The 17,473-nt window shown below is 41.0% G+C and overlaps 2 protein-coding genes across 3 annotated transcripts in view; one reads left to right on the forward strand and one right to left on the reverse strand.

The window, feature by feature from the left end:
- The first annotated feature begins 1,037 nt into the window (after nucleotides 1-1,037).
- Nucleotides 1,038-4,717, forward strand: SFR1 (SWI5 dependent homologous recombination repair protein 1). Of its 2 annotated transcripts, none has more exons than XM_056120970.1 (4): nucleotides 1,038-1,247; nucleotides 1,731-1,822; nucleotides 2,318-2,725; nucleotides 4,462-4,717. In XM_056120970.1, the coding sequence occupies exons 2-4, from the start codon at nucleotides 1,757-1,759 to the stop codon at nucleotides 4,651-4,653; spliced, it is 666 nt and encodes a 221-aa protein (XP_055976945.1). In that variant the 5' UTR covers nucleotides 1,038-1,247; nucleotides 1,731-1,756; the 3' UTR covers nucleotides 4,654-4,717. The 2 variants fall into 2 exon arrangements, with proteins under 2 accessions (XP_055976945.1, XP_055976942.1); XM_056120967.1 differs by having other exon boundaries at nucleotides 1,054-1,157.
- Nucleotides 4,718-11,530: 6,813 nt separating this feature from the next.
- The window catches only part of CFAP43 (cilia and flagella associated protein 43), a 105,864-nt gene continuing 99,921 nt past the window's right edge, over nucleotides 11,531-17,473 (reverse strand). The window contains exons 35-38 of the mRNA XM_056120838.1: nucleotides 16,143-16,307; nucleotides 13,372-13,452; nucleotides 11,948-12,101; nucleotides 11,531-11,766 (exon numbers count right to left, since the gene is read on the reverse strand). Coding sequence (XP_055976813.1) covers nucleotides 11,600-11,766; nucleotides 11,948-12,101; nucleotides 13,372-13,452; nucleotides 16,143-16,307 — 567 coding nt within the window. The 3' untranslated portion in view covers nucleotides 11,531-11,599. The remainder of the gene's footprint in view (nucleotides 11,767-11,947; nucleotides 12,102-13,371; nucleotides 13,453-16,142; nucleotides 16,308-17,473) is intronic.

The raw sequence follows: 17,473 nt of genomic DNA on the forward strand, positions 1-17,473 counted from the left end.
CGGACAAGGAAACGGACACACAGAGCCCGGAAATAACGGGCTGGATTTGAACCAAGGTGACGAGACCCGATCGCTTATGTGCCAAGTCGCTGCATTTGTGGGGTCTCCAGGGTCTTCCACCCGACCGTTCCTCTGGCCCAGCGCCCTTGCTTAGAGGCCATTCTCCCGACTGGACACACCGGCCCTCGCAAATCCCCGCTTCCCGGTTGACTCAGAAATGACTCAACGGGCCCGTCCCCCAAACGGGCGCGCCACCCGCGTCAACTCCGCGGTTGCCCGGCAACGCCACTTTTCGCCACAGGAAACAAGTTTAACAATATCTTAGACGACGGCGGCCGCAGTAACGCCGCAGGGGCCACATCTGCCCTCCCTGAGCTCGGGGCCCACAACACGGTCTGGGCGTGATCGCGGCCCCCCGGGCTCGGGTTCTCTCAGTACCGGGGCCCGGCTCAGGAAAGTCTCGAATTTGAGGCTGAATGCGGTCGGCATCCTGGGATGAGAGGCCAGAAAGGTGCCTCACGGCCTGTCCTGACGCAGCCCTGGCGTGGGCGCGTTCCCACTTATCCGTAACCAGAACCACACACAGGCGACTCCGCGGCCTTGGAGGCGCGTCGTGGATGAGGCTCGCGCTGGCTGTGGTAAGCCCAGACCTCAGGCGGAGCGTCTCTACCACAGAAGACCACGCTGTAGCTGGTGGCAGAGAGCCGAGACGCAGCCGGAAGAACAGCCCGCCCCCTGGAGCTCAGGCGCAGGCGCCCCCGCGCGCTGGGCGGAGCAGAACCCTGACTGCCCGTCCATCTGGCCAATCGCGCTCCTCTGTCGCCTCGCGTCTGGCCCCGCCCTTTCTCTTCCCTTCGCGGGAGGGAGCAGCTCTCGGCCGCGCGCGCGCAGTCCCGTCGCGCTCGGAGATGGGCGTGGCCGACCAGCCCGCGTCAATTAATCCGACCAATCGCGCTTCTCTTCTGCCTCCTCGCGGCCGGGCTTCCGGGGCGGGACTCGGCTGCGCGCGCTTTTTCGCTTCTGGGTATGGCGGATCCTGCTGGCGTTCTGGGCGGCTAGTGCTCGTCTGCGAGCAGGACTTCGTCGGGGGTCGCGTTCCCTTTCTGCTGTCAGGGACTCTTTCAGCCCACCTCAGGCCTCCTCTCTCGAGGCGTCATGTGGGTTCTCGGCAATGGCGGGGAGGACGGGAGGACTCCTCCCTCTGGCTTCTTCCTTTGTTGGCTGACACACCCTTTTTGACACTCCCTGTGAGGGACTCTGGGCTCTTTCGGCCGAACGGTCTGGCATGATTTTTCGTCACCCCACCCCCCACTCCCACCCCCACACTTCTGTGTTTCTAATTCCTAAAGCCACACAGGGTTTTGGTTAGGACGAGTCTGATGATGCCTGTTAAGATTGCGAATATATTTCTTTTTATTGTGAAGCGGGCATGATGGACTCGACTCCCGACTCCGCCGTTGCCCTCGGTTCCCGCCCGATTTCAAGGGTGTTCTGCAGATGTTAAGGGTGTTCTGGTGGACTGAAACCAAACGGGAGCCTTGTTTCGGGGACTGGAAACTGCAGGAAAGAGCAATAGGCTGAGCCCCAGTGATGGCCAAGGACGGGACTGACTGACGACTGTTGCATTTTTCTTGCCAAATTCTCTAAATCAGTTCGAGGAGTAGCTCTAGGTGCGGGACAGGTGGTTCTCATTGGTTGGTTGCATGTGTTTTTTTGTGTGTGCGTTTTAGAGCTAAGCTGGGATTTCGCGGTCAAGATGGAAAGCCCGTCCGCTTCAGCTGTGGCTTTACCCTGCAACTCGCCGTCCTGCACCAGTAGCCAAGTATGGGAACTCGGTTCTTTACTGCCCTAGTGTTAGTGATGGTTTGAAGTCTGAAAGTCGCCCCTCACTAACGTGTAGCATGAATAACCAAGTATTTATTTGAACTTTACACACATACCTTTGTTATGCAACTCCCCTCACCCCCACCCAAATTCTCGCCTTGGGTTACTTCTATTCCTTTGGACTCTGAATATCAATCAAGGTGCAAACGAAGAAGGGAGCAATGGCCATGATCTAGGCTTTAACCTTGGTTCTTAAATCGGATTTATCAGGGGGAGTAGGTTTGTGATCACTGGTATCCGTTTTTCAATCCAGTTCTTGGCTGGATGGTCGATTTGCTAAAGGATGGGACTGGATTGCTTGAGATAAGTGGAGACGGCCATCTAGTGGTGTCTGCCTGAGAAGCGACAGGCCTTATTTCAGGATTTATTGACATCACTTGTGATTTCTCCTAATTAGCGCGTTTTTTACTGTTCTGTCCCCTTTTTTTTTCAGCGTGTGCCTGGGACACTGAGGGAACGGTTACAGAAAACAAGGTCTTCATTCAGTTCCTCTCACTGCGTGGTTAAACGTCTTCGAGTCGACGATGATGAGGAGGAGTCAAACCTTGCCGACAGACCGGCATCTTCAACAGAGGAGAGTCATTCTGAATGTGAACGTTTTGAGCACGTAGACAGCGACTTTGAAAGAAGTGTCCTTTTGGAAAGTAGTTCCAAGAATACCACTGCATGTGAATCTAAATCATTTGACAGTGGACCATGCAGTGATCTCCAGAATGACTCTGCGAATGAGAATCTTCATAAAGAAGGATTAAATGAAGAAAAGACAAATTTGGTGAAACAGATTCAGGAGAAAGAAGAACTTCTTCGAAGGCTAAAATTAGTCAAAATGTATAGATCAAAGGTGAGAAGAATTTCATAATCATTGCAAAATTTAATGTTTAGAAGGATGGAAAAGTAATTTTAAATAGTTTATTTCATCATAAATAGTTATTCAAGGATCCTGAAACTTAATTTTCAGCAACTTCAGCTCAGTCATGTATGTCATAGATTTAATAGAAGAGTTCTCTAAACTAACATTCTTTAATTTTGGTAGGGAAGCACACCTGACGGGGTTCATGGGACCATTGGGATGCTGAGAATCAGACCAGGTCTCCTGCATGCTAGGCATGTGCCCTGCTCGCTGTACTATTGCTCCAACTCCATGAACCAGTGTTCTTCAACCTTTTACACTTGCCCATGGCACCTTTCTGGCATATTGGCCCCCACACTAGCAAGTAGAACCAAAGAGATAGATTAGAAGTTTTCAACCTCTCTTTTCCCCGTGGTTGAGGACAACTGCTTTAAATTACAGATACAATTTGCAAAATCCCAGTTTCCATTTAATGTGTAGTTGGACTTTTCTCCCCTTTTCTCATTTCCTTTTCTCATTTCCAGCCTGTATTGCTGTTAGAAGTATGAAATATTAGGTGGTAAGTACCAGTTAGAAGGGACAGCAGATGAATAGGAGAGGTAAAAGTGGGCAGTGAATACAATTAAGAGCTGTTTTTAGCAATGGTCTTATGTTCACCTCAAATTATGGGCCAAAGCTATAATACAGAGGGTAGGGTGTTTGCCTTCCACAAGACTGACCAGAGTCCCTGAGCACTGCCAGGAGTAATTCCTGAGTGCAGAGCCAGGAGTAAGCCCTGAGCATTGCTGGGTGTGACGCAGAAAGCCAAAACAATTATTCAAGATTTCCAGTTATTTTCTTTTGAGAACACAAATAGATTTCAAGCAAGATGGCTTGAATTAAGTAGAATGTGGATGCTTGAAGAAGATAAATGTTAAGTAGATATATATATTCATGTGCTCTCTTCCCTAGCATTGTGAAATAATTGATGGAATAGTGTTCTTATTTGCTCCCGAATCCTTGGGATTTTTCTAAACATAACTAGTTGTTCTATTAGTGAATGTGAAAATATTTTAATTTTAATTTTAATTTTTTTTTTAAATACAGCTGTGATAAATGGATTTTTAACCCCCCCCTCCTTTTTTTTCTGTTGTGGCCATGCCCAGTGATACTCAGGGGCTACCTTGCTGGGAGTTAGGGGGTTGCTCCTGGTAGGCATGCGTGCTGGAAATTGAATTGGGGGCTCCCACATGCAAAGTATGCATTCAGCACTTTTAGCCATCACCTGGCTCCCAAAATAAATATATATTTGTGGTGGTGGTGGGAAATGGTCCCAATCAGTGCTCAGGGGCCTGGGGGCCATTCCTGATCCAACTGGACTGGGTGGTTAAATGCTATGACTTGAAGATGCATTATAGCTTTGCATTTGTTCCTGACCACTGACCTGCCTGGTCCTTGAAAAATTTATTTTTAAAAATTTGCATTGTTTCTCACTGAAGTTTTTTACCTAGTTGATAATTTGAACCCTTTCTGAAGGTAAAGATGGCTCAGAGCTTGAACCAACAACAAAATAGCCATAAAACTCAATTTAGATAATTGACACATTCTACTTTTGTGTAGTTCCATTCTTGTTCATGTATGTTCTCTTTAAACCTACTCAATGACTAATTAAAGAAATTTTAATGAGTATGTTATAATGGACTGTTTGCTAGCTGTTGACATAAATTTGTTTTTTCCCCCCATTCCAGAATGACCTATCTCAGTTACAGTTGTTAATAAAGAAGTGGAGAAGCTGTAGCCAGCGCTTGCTCTATGAGTTGCAGTCGGCTCTGTCTGAGGAGAACAAGAAACTAAGCCTTACTCAGTTGATAGACCACTATGGGTTAGATGATAAGTTATTACACTATAACAGAAATGAAGAAGAATTTATCGAAGTTTAATTCATTTTTATCTCCAGAGTATCATTGCTAGCATCTGGTTCTAACACATTTTAAAGAAAACTTACCTTGGTGAACCAGCATTAAGGGTGCTTGGATATAAATACAAACTAAGATCCAAAATTAAGGTTTAGTACGGAATAAATTTGTGAGAAACTAGAGAGTAAAGTGAAAAAAATTTGAATCACGTTTTAAAAAATAATTTTGGTAATTCTGGAAATATGTTTTGATCTTCTGTTGTGAAAAGTTTTATTTTAAATGTTAAAAAAATCTGGTGATGTCTAAACCTAAGTTGCTCTAAAATGCCTGCCTCTCCTAAGTTTATGATTCTTGTTTCCATCTGTTACCACCTGTTTTCATCTAGGTGATTCAGCAGGTAATTAAACTCATCTTCAAAATTATATTTGCCCTTGACTCTTCAGATGTGTTATTTGTAGTTCTCATTTAGTAAAATGACCATTTGGTGGTGGGGGGGGGGTGTGTGTGTGGAGGGGGACTTTGTGCCATGAGGTACTCAAGGACCTCTCCAGGCAGTACACTCAGGGTCACTTTTGGCAATGTTCTAGGGACCATATGCAGTGCCAGGGATTGAGCCAGGGTTGGTTGTGTGTAAGATAAGTGCTTTAATCCTGCACTGTCTCTCCAACCATGAAATGGCTATTTCTTATAAAACCACATCCTTATCTTCTCGACATCACAAAATACATATATCTGCCTATCTAGTTTTATCTGTAAAACATTAAATTTAGGTGTTTTATTTATTTTTAAACTGCATTCACAATGTTTCCTCTCCCAGAAACCCACTCTCAGTGCACTTGGATTTGGCTCTCATGTACCATAATCTGTCATCCTAGATATAGATAAGATCCAAATTGGCCCAGGTCCTGAAAATGTGGAATTGGGCTCAGGTCTCTTGTGGGAGCTGTTGTATGTAAATATGGAAGCAGAAAACACATCATCAAAACTGTTGATAAGGGTGGCTTGTGCTCATAGAGTGAAAGGCAAGAGATGACAGCTGGACAGAAAATTGAGTCAAAGTTTCTTGATCTAAGTTTCTAGATTTTGAGAACTTTCTGGTTTTCTGCTCTTGTGTCAGCTAAGGGTGAGGCCAACTTTCTTACTGAATGGTAAATAGCTACTATGCAGTCCACCATTCCCCAAGTGTACTCTATATTCAACTCAGTCCCTTCTCAATGATGTTCAGCATATGAAGAATATTCTAGCGTATGTCTGTTATTACCTATGCCAGTAACTCCTCTGCATAAACTAAATCTACACAGCAACTTCCATTTTAATAGACTCATGTGAACCCAAGAGGACTGTCCCAGACCTTCCCTGGGTCTCCCTGGTCCTGGCATTCCTCTGTGATTACCACTGGGGAACTCTATTTTGTGGGTGTCAACTTCCATCACTTTTCCTCAGCCAGACTATGTGTGGCAGAGGAAGCAGTTTCTCAGGTGATGTTATTGGCATTCTTGTGAGTAAATGTATGGTGCCATCTAGATCTGAGACTGCAGCTACAATGCTGACTAGGCCATCCTTGGAGTCACCCTTCAGTGTCCACTTGGGGAAACTATAGCTTGGAACAGCTGGACAGAGAGGATGAGTGCGTCAGTAATGGGAATTTCCAAGGCATTCACTGGGTGTAGGAACCAACAATACAAAGGGCACTCCCCAAACAGGAGGTGAGTCAGAACATGGATGGGGTTTACGGGAAAAAGCATAGGGAGGCCACGAAGCAGTGGATTTTAAAAATGATTTCTGTTGAATGTTACCATTTAATGGGATTCATTTACTAAAACCCACTAAATAACATCTTTAATACAGGGCCAAGAGAGATAGTTGAATAGACTGGAGCAGATACTTTGCATGCAGGAGGTCCATGTCTATCCCTAGTACCATATGGTTCCTCAGCGCAGAGATGGGAGGAGTCTCTGAGCCCAGCTGGGGTGGTCCCAATCACCACTCCTCCCCGCAGAGACGCTGTTCCCTGTCCATCTTTGCCCCCCAACCTGAGTCATCTGTGGTTTATGGACCCTGGGCATGTACTAGTTAGATAAGTTATCCCTGCCTCTTAGCTCTTTCTGCTTTCTGATTATGCCCTACACAAGGTTTTGTAAAACTACCAGATCACATATGCCACCCTCCCCAAATGTAACCTATAGTTAACACATTTTGAGTTTTTGTGAGATGACCAGTGAGAGGTCTTATTTGGCCTCATCTTTCTCATTGCTATTTATTCAGAAGTGAAAGAAACTAGCAGCATGGACAATATTGAGAAGGTTGCTGCATGACCTCTGTGCCCTTCCAAAGTGAGACAGGCAGGTAGATAGGAAAGGGGCCCCATGGCAATGGAATTCCTGGGAAGTAATAAAACCAATAGTCCCAAGGCTCTCAGGACCCACCTTGTGGGCATAGGAATTAAGGCTTGATAAGACCTTCATCTTGCACCAGCAGCAGATCCAGAGAAGGCTGTACCTGTTCTTAGAGAAGCTCCAGCAGGAACAAAAGGCCAGGGAAAGGAATTTCAAAGACCATCAACTACTCTTAGCTCTACCCACTTGGCAATCACCCCAGCAACAGACTCTTACCTAGGTAGAAAGCCCCACATGATGCAGCTTGGAGGAAGTCAATTTGAAAAAAGCACATACATGCTACTGAGCCCAGGTGCTGCCTGTGCCCATGTGTTGTGGCTGAGCATATGTGGTGCCCAAGCACATGTGTCAGACGCATCTCCCCTCGAGATGTGTACTTTTCATACTTTCATAGCTAATACTGTGATGTGTATTGGGACTCTCCACTTTTGGAGAAGCCCATGTTCTCTTGCACACATTTCTCTCTCCCTCACCTTCCCTTCCTCAAAAGCCTCCAGATAAAATGTTTTTACTTCACTGCTTGTCTCCTCATGTAATTCTTATCTGTGAGAATGGTGAAGGACCCAAAAGGCATGGGTAAGACCTAGGACTGATTTTCTTTTCTTGCAAACAAATCCTCATTCCAGTCTGAGCCCATGGCTTACAGAGAAGTTGGGTGGTAGGGATTAATTCCTATGCTGTGCAGATCAAGTGGATGTCAGGTGTGGCTAGATAGCTACCGAGAGGAGGACTTGAGGTCCAAGCTGTATATGGGCTCATCACAGACTTTGTCAGTCCTAGACTTCCCAGCTGGTCCCAAGGTGGCAGAGGTGGACTGGGAGAAAGTGGCAGATACCCTTCTCGAGGCTGCCATCTCTCTCCGCACTTATTTTAGCCACCTGGGGACCCCGCTGCATTAGAAACACCTGCCAACTCCTCAAATGAAAGACCATCTCCAGTTGAAAAGTGCTGCTATACTTTACTATTCAGCTTGAGGGCAAGAGATTTCCTGCAAACTTCCACTTTATACAAACCTTTATAGAAAGTTGATGTAAAGTGGAGGAGTCAAGGTACATTGTCAGAGCCATCCAAAGTAACCACCAAGAAACAGAAAGTCACATATATAGTTCAGTTTAAAATATGGGTATCCACAGAGCATTATTTAGTGAAATTTATGACTCTACTCGCAGATAATATTGTTGCTAAAATTTTTTATCACCAAGAAATCTTAGTATTTCTATAGTTGACTCGAGCTAACATTTATCGAGGAAACCTAACACATACCAAATATCCTCCAATACAGCTTTTACATACCGTTATAGGAAACAGGATCTGTTAGCTTTAGAAGGAAATACCCTAATCATGGCTTGATTCTGAATTGCCCCTCCTAATGAAGCATAAAACTCACTTTTGCTCATTATCAATAGGAAGGGCACTAAATTGCATTTGAAGTACTACACTTTGCCGATCTATGGATTTTGTTCCCTTATTTAAAGTATACAAAATGGGTTACTAAAACTTTGCTTTAATTGTTTGACAAATTCAGTTAATTTGCTAGCATGCTTTCAGCACTCCAACAAATATGCCATAATAACAGACTACTAGTTCATTATAAAAGAATATTAACTTGCAAACAGCCACCTAGAAAAGAGGGATCTGCAGTAAGGACAGGAGTAGTCACAATCTTCTTTAAGCTTACCATTCTCTTCCAATCTCCACAAATCTAACCTGGAAATGTTCAGTGTTGTCCTTTTAGATTTTAATGGAGATTTCATTACATAGGCTTGTTTGATTAATTCATTGGTTATTGGCAACAGATTCATTTTCTGGCCCCACTTTGCTCCCCAGAGGTCAGGTAGGTGAGACAAAATTCTGACCCTTTAAACCACATAATTGGTTCTCCTGGCAACAATATGGACATCTCCACATCCAGAGCTGCAATCAGAAAATATTGTTAACAAAAGAAATCTATCAATTTTATCAAAGGAAATTTCAGGGATTTTAGATTCTTTGTGCCTGAAATGGGGATTAAGATAAAAATCTATGTCAGCTGAATCCATGAGTTACATGGAAGAAAAGGTAAGCAGAACCCTCCATGACAATGAAGCTAAAAGCCTCTTTGAGGATGAAACACCACTGACCAAGCAAGTAGAAACAAACATAAACAAATGGAACTACATTAAACTAAGAAGCTTCTGCATCTCAAAAGAAATAGTGATCAAAATACAGAGAGAGCCCACAGAATGGGAAAATATATTTACCCAATACCCATCTGATTGGAGCGATAGCACAGCGGATAGGGCGTTCGCCTTACAAGCGGCCAACATGGCCGACCCGAGTTCGATTCCTCCGCCCCTCTCGGAGAGCCCAGCAAGCTACCGAGAGTATTCGATATGCCAGACACAGTAACAACAAAGTCTCCAATGGAGACGTTACTGGGCCCGCTCGAGCAAATCGACGATCAACGGGAGGGCCTTTACCTTTACCTTTTACCCATCTGATAAGAGGTTAATATCCAGGATATATGACACTAGTAGAATTGTACAAGAAAAAAACCCTCTGACACCATCAAAAAATGGGGAGCAGAAATGAACAGAAGCTTCCTCAAAAAATAAATACAAATGGCCAAAAGACGGGCTGGAGCAACAGCACAGCGGGTAGAGCGTTTGCCTTGCAAGTGACCAACATGGCTGACCCGAGTTCAATTCCTCCACCCCTCTCAGAGAGCCCGGCAAGCTACCGAGAGTATCTCGCCCGCATGGCAAAGACTGGCTAGCTCCCTGTGGCGTATTCGATATGCCAAACACAGTAACAAGTGTCACAACGGAGACGTTACTGGGCCCGCTCGAGCAAATCAATGAACAACAGGACAGTGACAGTGACAGTGGCCAAAAGACACATGAAAAAAAATGCTTTACATTGCTAATCATCAGGGAGATGCAAATCAAAACAACAATGAGATACATCTCACACCAGAGAGACTGGCACACATCAAAAAGAACAAGAACAGCCAGTGCTGGTGTGAATGTGGGGAGAAAGGGACTCTCTTTCATTGTTGGTGGGAATGCTGACTGGTCCAGCCTTTTTGGAAAACAATATGCGTATTCCTTAAAAAACTAGAAATTGAGCTTCCATTTGACCTAGAAATATCATTTCCGGGAATATATCCCAAAGGTGTGAAAAAGCACAGTAGAAGTGACATCTGCACCCGTATGTACATTGCAGCATTGTTCATAATAGCCAGAATATGGAAAAAAACCAAGTGCCTGAGAACAGAAGACTGTTTAAAGAAACTTTGCTGCATCTACACAATGGAATACTATACAGCTGCTAGGAAAGATGAAGTCATGAAATTTGATTATAAGTGAATGGTCATGGAGAGTATCATGCTAAGAGAAATGAGTCAGAGAGAGAGAGGGACAGACATAGAATGACTTCACTCATTTGTGGAATATAAAATATCATTAGACTGACATCCAAGGAAAGTAGAGACAGGGCCAAGAAGATTGCTCCATGGTTGGAAGCCTGCCTCATGAGCTGGGGGAGAGGGCAACTGGGATAGAGAAGGAACCACTAAGTCAATGATGGTCGGAGGGATTGCTTGGGATAAGATATGTGTGCTGAAAGTAGATAAAGGACCAAACATGATGGCCTCTCATTATCTGTATTGCAAACCACGATGCCTATAAGTAGAGATAGAGTAAGAGGGAACTGTCTGCCATAGAAGCAGGGGGAGGGGTATGATGCGGGGTGAGGGGGTGTGGGGGAAGGAGGGATACTGGGACATTGGTGGTGGAAAATGTACACTGGTGGAGGGATGGGTGTTCGATGACTGTATGACTGAAACTCAAATATCAAAGCTTTGTAAGTTGCTCACTGTGATTCAATAAAAAAAACTATGTCAGTATGTCTACATATTTATTTATTATTATAAATCACAACACATAATAAAAATGTTGCCTGTCAAATCTGATTGAGTAGGGCATAAAATTAGGTTCTGTTACAAAAACTATGAAATAAAGGAAATCATATTGTGCTTATGTGGAAGAAAATGTGTTGTGATCAACAAATTAATTAATGCTTGGTAAAAGTAAAGAATTCACTTTGTTTTCATTATTAGAACTGGGAATAATCTTAAACATTCTGATAACGTCTTATTATGGAAACTTATTGAAGAAAATTGGGAACTATATTAAAGTATAAAAGGTAAAAATCATTCATTATCTATTAGCTCTTCTGGAAATTTTATAAAATTAGAAATACCAGAAACATATATATAGAGAGAGAGACTTAAAACTTTCTATAGAATTACCATGAAAGTAATTTTTGATCATATTAAGGCTGAATGAATAAAACAAGATCTTCAAGATATTCTGAGTTATGATCTTGTTCATTCTTGAATATAAACAATTCATGATATTTACACATTTATTCACATAGGACATTTATTATGATTAAAGTAAAGTAAAATAATTTGTTATCAAAATATGGAACTAAGATGAGACTTTCTTAATATGAAAGAAAACAAAATTATCTTAATCAAGTGAAATTTTCTTTAAATGATTAATTGACACTGGTGTTTGCCACCAGCAATTTTACATTTGCGTAAGAGCAGGAAATGTTTTCATTCTTAATCTTTCAACTTCAGCCTCCAGTACAGAAATTTGTGCAGCCTGTTCTCTTGAAATATGTGTTAACTTTTGTTGTAGAATCAGGTTTTCATATCGTTCTTTAGCGATCTTTTCACAAGTCAGTGTAGCCCCTATTTCAAAATAAAAATGAAATGAATCAGTGATTATTTATACTTTGAAATGCAGAGTGCAGCACTCAGAATCAATTGAACATATGAGATAATGCTGACAATTTTAGAACAGTTGTATAAATTTTTAGCAATATTGATTAGTGTTAAAAAAAACCCCTAGGGTTAAGTAAAAATATCTTACCCATTGCATTACAGATGTCTTTTCTCTCTGAAACAGCCACTAACTCTTCTCGTAAATTGCAGCTTAGCTGATAATTTGCTATGTCCTTTTGATTGCTAAACTTTCCCAGTTTCATAAGAATTTTTTTGCAATTTTCCACGTTCTTTTTGTGGGTCTAAAATTTTTGTTTTCATGATAAACAACAAAAACAATTAAGATATTTTATAGACATTATTTTCTTTTCCATATATTCACCTGACACTCCCCTGTAGACATTCTTAAAAAGCAAATTCACCATTATTATTAACATATCATATTTCTAGTGCCTTGCATAATAGAAATTTAATTTAAATTATTAAATTAAACTTAAATTATTTGTTGAAGGATAGAATGGTGCAATAGATCTCCCTATCTCTTGGGGATTGGGTTCCAAGATCCTGTGAATGTTTACAATTGTACTGACTCATATAACTATCTATGTATGCATATAATATTGCACCCACATACGCAACCTGTGATTAAATTTTATGAGGCACAGCAATATACAACAATAACATAATAAAATACAACAATGATAACAACATACTCAAATAAAAGTCATATGAATGTGTTCTCTCCTCAAAATATTTAATATAAAGGTTTTTGATCAATGGTTGACTGGATAACAAATATGGGAGCATAATACCACAAACAAGGTGGACTATTCTATACTAATGCCACATTTTAGAAAAAGTCTTGAGTATTCTTAGAATGGAAAGAAGATGCTGGGGAGATAGCTCAAAGGGCTGGGTTTGACTGCTATCATGACATAATTGCGAGAATACTGCTAAGAGTAGCCTCAGAGCATCAATGCACCACCCCTCCAAAAAAAATAAATGAAAGCAATATTTTTGTTTGTTTCTGGACCACAGCCTGTGTTGCTCAGGGCTCAGTGCTCCTGGGTCTGCCCTCAGGAATCACTCCTGGGGGGACTCAGGGGACCCTATGGGGTATCAAGGATCAAGCTCAGGTCAGCCATGTGCAATGCAAATGAGAGAATTTAAAAAAAAAAGTCACAAAGCTTGGGAATACTTTAATTCCATCTTATATTTGCTATATAATAAAAACTGAGCATTATACAGGTATGAGAAAATAATGCCTTTATAATGGAAAGGGAAGTCTAACAATGCTTCATTACATAAATCACAACCTAAAGTGAAATAGAAAATTCATACTTATATAGATCATAAGATATTTGATGGTAATTGCACATCAATATTAAAAGAAACATTTGAGTCTACTACACGTTACGGTTACACTATCCAGGAGCCTCAAATCACGATTTGTGAATCAATGAGATAAAGATTTTATTAGGTTCTATTTGAATTCATGATTTGAAACACTATTATTCATTCAAATGATTCACAACTGTTGAAATGATAATGATCAATATCTGGTGAGCCTACCTTTTCTAAAACATTAATGGTCTGCTCCATTATTCCAATCTGAAAGTTAATCAGCGACTCATAGTTTGGTTCATTTAGGAACTTAGAGAGAGAAAAAAACAATACAAGTAAGGATATTTTTCTCTATTTCTCTCAACATATAAATATTAAATTGTATTTCTTTTAAAACTTCACAGTGAGTATGATTTGGTGTTACATCATATATTTACTTATATTTAGCCTTTGCTATACTATGGTAAACACTAATAATCACACTGTACTGCACTGTCCTCCCATTGTTCATCGTTTTGCTCAAGCAGGCCCAGTAACGTCTTCATTGTGAGACTTGTTGTTACTGTGTTTGGCATATCGAATACGTCACGGGTAGCTTGCCAGGCTTTGCCATGCGGGCGAGATACTCTCGGTAGCTTGCCCACTCTCCGAGAGGGGCGGAGGAATTCAACCCGGGTCGCCTGGCCAGCCAGATGCAAGGCAAACACCCTACCACTGTGCTATCACTCCAGTCCAATAATCACAAATGATGTCTGGAATTTATTTCCTCATTTATTAATTCAACTCACCTGATATTTATTGCTTCATTTGAGCCCTGAATTAAGCACTCTAGTTAAAGAGAGAGAGAGAGGGAGGTACTAAGATAAAAGATACCCTAACTTTCAAGAGAGGAGAACATGTAGATGTGATTAGCAGCCTAAAGATATAAAAAGTGAAATGTAAATTCAAATGATTGAGATGAGACATTGTTTCTCTGGACTGCGAAAAACAAAAAGCTTTATTGAAGAGGTGCATTTAAATTACAGCTTGAAGAATAGACTCTGAGATATGGAAAAATAGGAGAAAAGATAAACCAGAAAGAAGAATCAATGTTAACAAAGACACTGAGGTAGAATTCTAGAAAATAATAAAGTTTGATTTGAAAATACTGATGTCTAGAGTAGAATACTAGAAATGAAATGAATGTCCAGTTAAGGTCTTAATTCATTTTCCAGATATGAAGTAGCAGTTTAAAGTGTATGAATAGATGAAAACGACCACTCTTTGCAGCTCCACGACTAGTCTCTGAAGAGATGCCAAACCAAGTTGATGAAACTCACTCATACACCAGACTTTGGGCTGAAAACTCTGGGACTTCCTCAGGAGTCTGTGACCTGCCAAAGTCCCAGCAGCTGCACCCATACCCTACAGCCACCATTACACAATTACCCCATTTACTGCCTCACGACTTATCTCAGAAGCTGACAAAATTTCCAGGTAGACTCATACTTAGGCTGCAAACTCTGGGGCCGTCTCCCTCACCTGCTCTGTCCAAATACTGCCAGAAGCCCTAGAAGCCACACCCATATGCCACAGCTGCCACCAGTTAAATGGCCCAGGTTCACTACTAATCTAGAGAGAAATGCCAAGCTGATGAAATAAAGGTGCTCCTTTATTAAAATAAAGGTGCAAACCATGACAAAGATAGCATGGTTCGCTCCTTTGTTAATCTAAAAGATAGCATGGTTAGCTCCTTTATTAATTAAAATTAGAGAATGAGGGAGCAAACAAACATGGTACACAAGTCTTGGGAGCAAATGAAACAGGAAGATCAAAGACCTTGAAGTCTGAATGAGGGGCTGGAAAAAGGAGAAACAAGCAACTCAAGAGAATCTTTTGGGAGGCAGGAAATACAAAATAGAGCCTGAGGGAGGTCAAGATCTGAGACTTTAGATTAGAATCTAAAACGTATTGGGATTCGAAAAGGTTAGTCTTTTAGATGTTAGAAAAATTGGTCAATCAAAGGAGAGGGCACGGAAGGAAACAAACAGTTGAGGGCAGAATCTTGAAGAATTGCAGTATTAAAGAATTAGAAGCAAAAGATAAAGCAGTGAAAGGGTAGTCTAACATGTGATAAGAAAAGTAAGAGAAAACAGAATGATGAAAGTCTAAGGAATGAGAAAGATGCTCAAATGCTATAGGGGATTCAAGGATCTGATATTGGAGAAGGGGACCACAGGATTTGACAACTGGAAAATCTATAGTTCTGTAGGAAAGATCTGTATTATTGAGTGGGTCCTGAAGAACTAAAAAGTACAAACATAAACTGTTGGAAGAAAGAATTTATATACACATTATGAGATACCACTGGTTTTGAATAATATATTTTATATCACAAGGACTTTCTATTAAGTCTGAACGAATGGATCAATACATTGTGAATGAAGTTAAAAGTATTAGGAGTTGGGGGGCTGGAGTGATAGCACAGCGGGTAGGGCATTTGCCTTGCACACAGCCGACCCGGGTTTGATTCCTAGCATCCCATATGGTCCCCTGTGCACTGCCAGGAGTAATTCCTGAGTGCAGAGACAGGAGTAACCCCTGAGCACCGCCAGGTGTGACCCAAAAAGCAAAAAAAAAAAAGAAAGTATTAGGAGTTGGGATGAGATTATGAGAAGACCATCAACAGTGAAAGGCTTTCCTATGACAATACCCAGATTAAATCTTATGTTGCAGTACTCCAGAAAAATAAATCTGTTTGGAATAATTACATAAAAGTTCCTCCTGAAAGCTATTCGGGGCTTGCTCTTCAAGCCCATGTTCTCCCTTAAACACGTATCTTGCTTGCTTGTCTCTGTTTCTTTGCTTGCTTGTTTTCACTATAGAGAAGCACACGTTCTCGCTTGAACACATATTTCTCCTCTTTCTATCCTCTGACAAATTTCTAAGCAACTTTCATTCAATAAACCAACCATGAAAAAAGAAGGAAAAAGTATATAAGTTATGCTGGAAGAATTTACCTTTTGACGGTCTCTTGAAAAAAATAGCATCTGAATATCCCAAGCCTTCTGATTTAGATCTTCCATTTCCATCTCCATTTTCTTATGTTCCCACTCAATCTGAAATATTCCTTTGTGAAAGTCTTTACTTTCCATCATGCTAGCAACTTTCTTCTGTCCTTGTGTCTTTAAGAAAGGTATTTTACAATATTAGCATAACACAGTTCTCCATTCAGAATATGAAATTTTTGATGAAGAACACTATTCTAAGACCACACTGGAATCACATTCTTGTTTAAAAAGTCACAGACATTTGACAGGGATGCACAAAGGAATCCTTATTTACATTGGTGGGATTGTCATCTGGTTTAGCCTCTATAGTATCAAAAAAGTATTAGGAGTTGGAGACTTCTCAAAATATAACAAACAAAACTTCCATGTGACCCAGCAATTATACTCCTTGGCATCTATTTCAAGAACATAAAAATATTCATTGAAGTACTGTTTATGGTAGCCAAGATCTGAAAACAACCTGTTCCCAGCAATAGATGAGCAGATAGATTGTGGTGTATTTATACAACGAAATACTTCTCAGCCATAAGGACAGATGAATATTTGCACTTCACTGTAACTTGTACATAAGTGGAGGCTGTACATAAGTGTCATGCTAAATGAAGTGAATCAGAGTAAATACATGTACCAGATGTGTAGTGTAAAGAAAGAAAGTGAGGTTAACTAAAATAAACTCTGTGATACTACCAATAGAATTAAGAAAACCAAATGCTGGAGGGGTGGAGCAAGAAGGGAATTAGGGACAGTGGTAGAGGGATTTGGGTTTATGATAGTGGGTATGGTACAAAGTATTGTAAGTTTAAAATATTAATATTGATGCTACTATAACTAATCATTTTCAAAATAAACTATGATGTTTTTAAAATAAGGGGGTAAACATTTAAAAATTGTTCCTTGAGCAAAATCTGACTTCTAATAACGCCTGCATTTGAACAGCATGGTTAATTTCCTTTATAAGTCAGTGACTAGGAGGAACTCCTTTACCATCATCGATTGATCTGTTAGTTTGCATGAATTTGTAGCCTAATCACTGTCCTGTCTGCTGATGCTATAAATAAAGGACTATATTGCTGCTAGGTTCATTAGTATTGGTTAGTGTGGACTGTGGAGTGAAAATAAAGGAAATAGTTAAACATTAGAAGGAATAAGAATGTATAAAATAAATTTGATAAGTAATATACAGATTAATTTTATACCTAGATCTTTTGCACCTCACTTTAAATCTCCTACATGAAGTTCAGAAATATTTTCATGAACCTCGTTGTTATTGATAACTCCAC

The sequence above is a fragment of the Sorex fumeus genome, unplaced genomic scaffold, assembly GCF_029834395.1.
Source record: "Sorex fumeus unplaced genomic scaffold, SorFum_2.1 ptg000043l, whole genome shotgun sequence".
NCBI lineage: Eukaryota > Metazoa > Chordata > Mammalia > Eulipotyphla > Soricidae > Sorex > Sorex fumeus.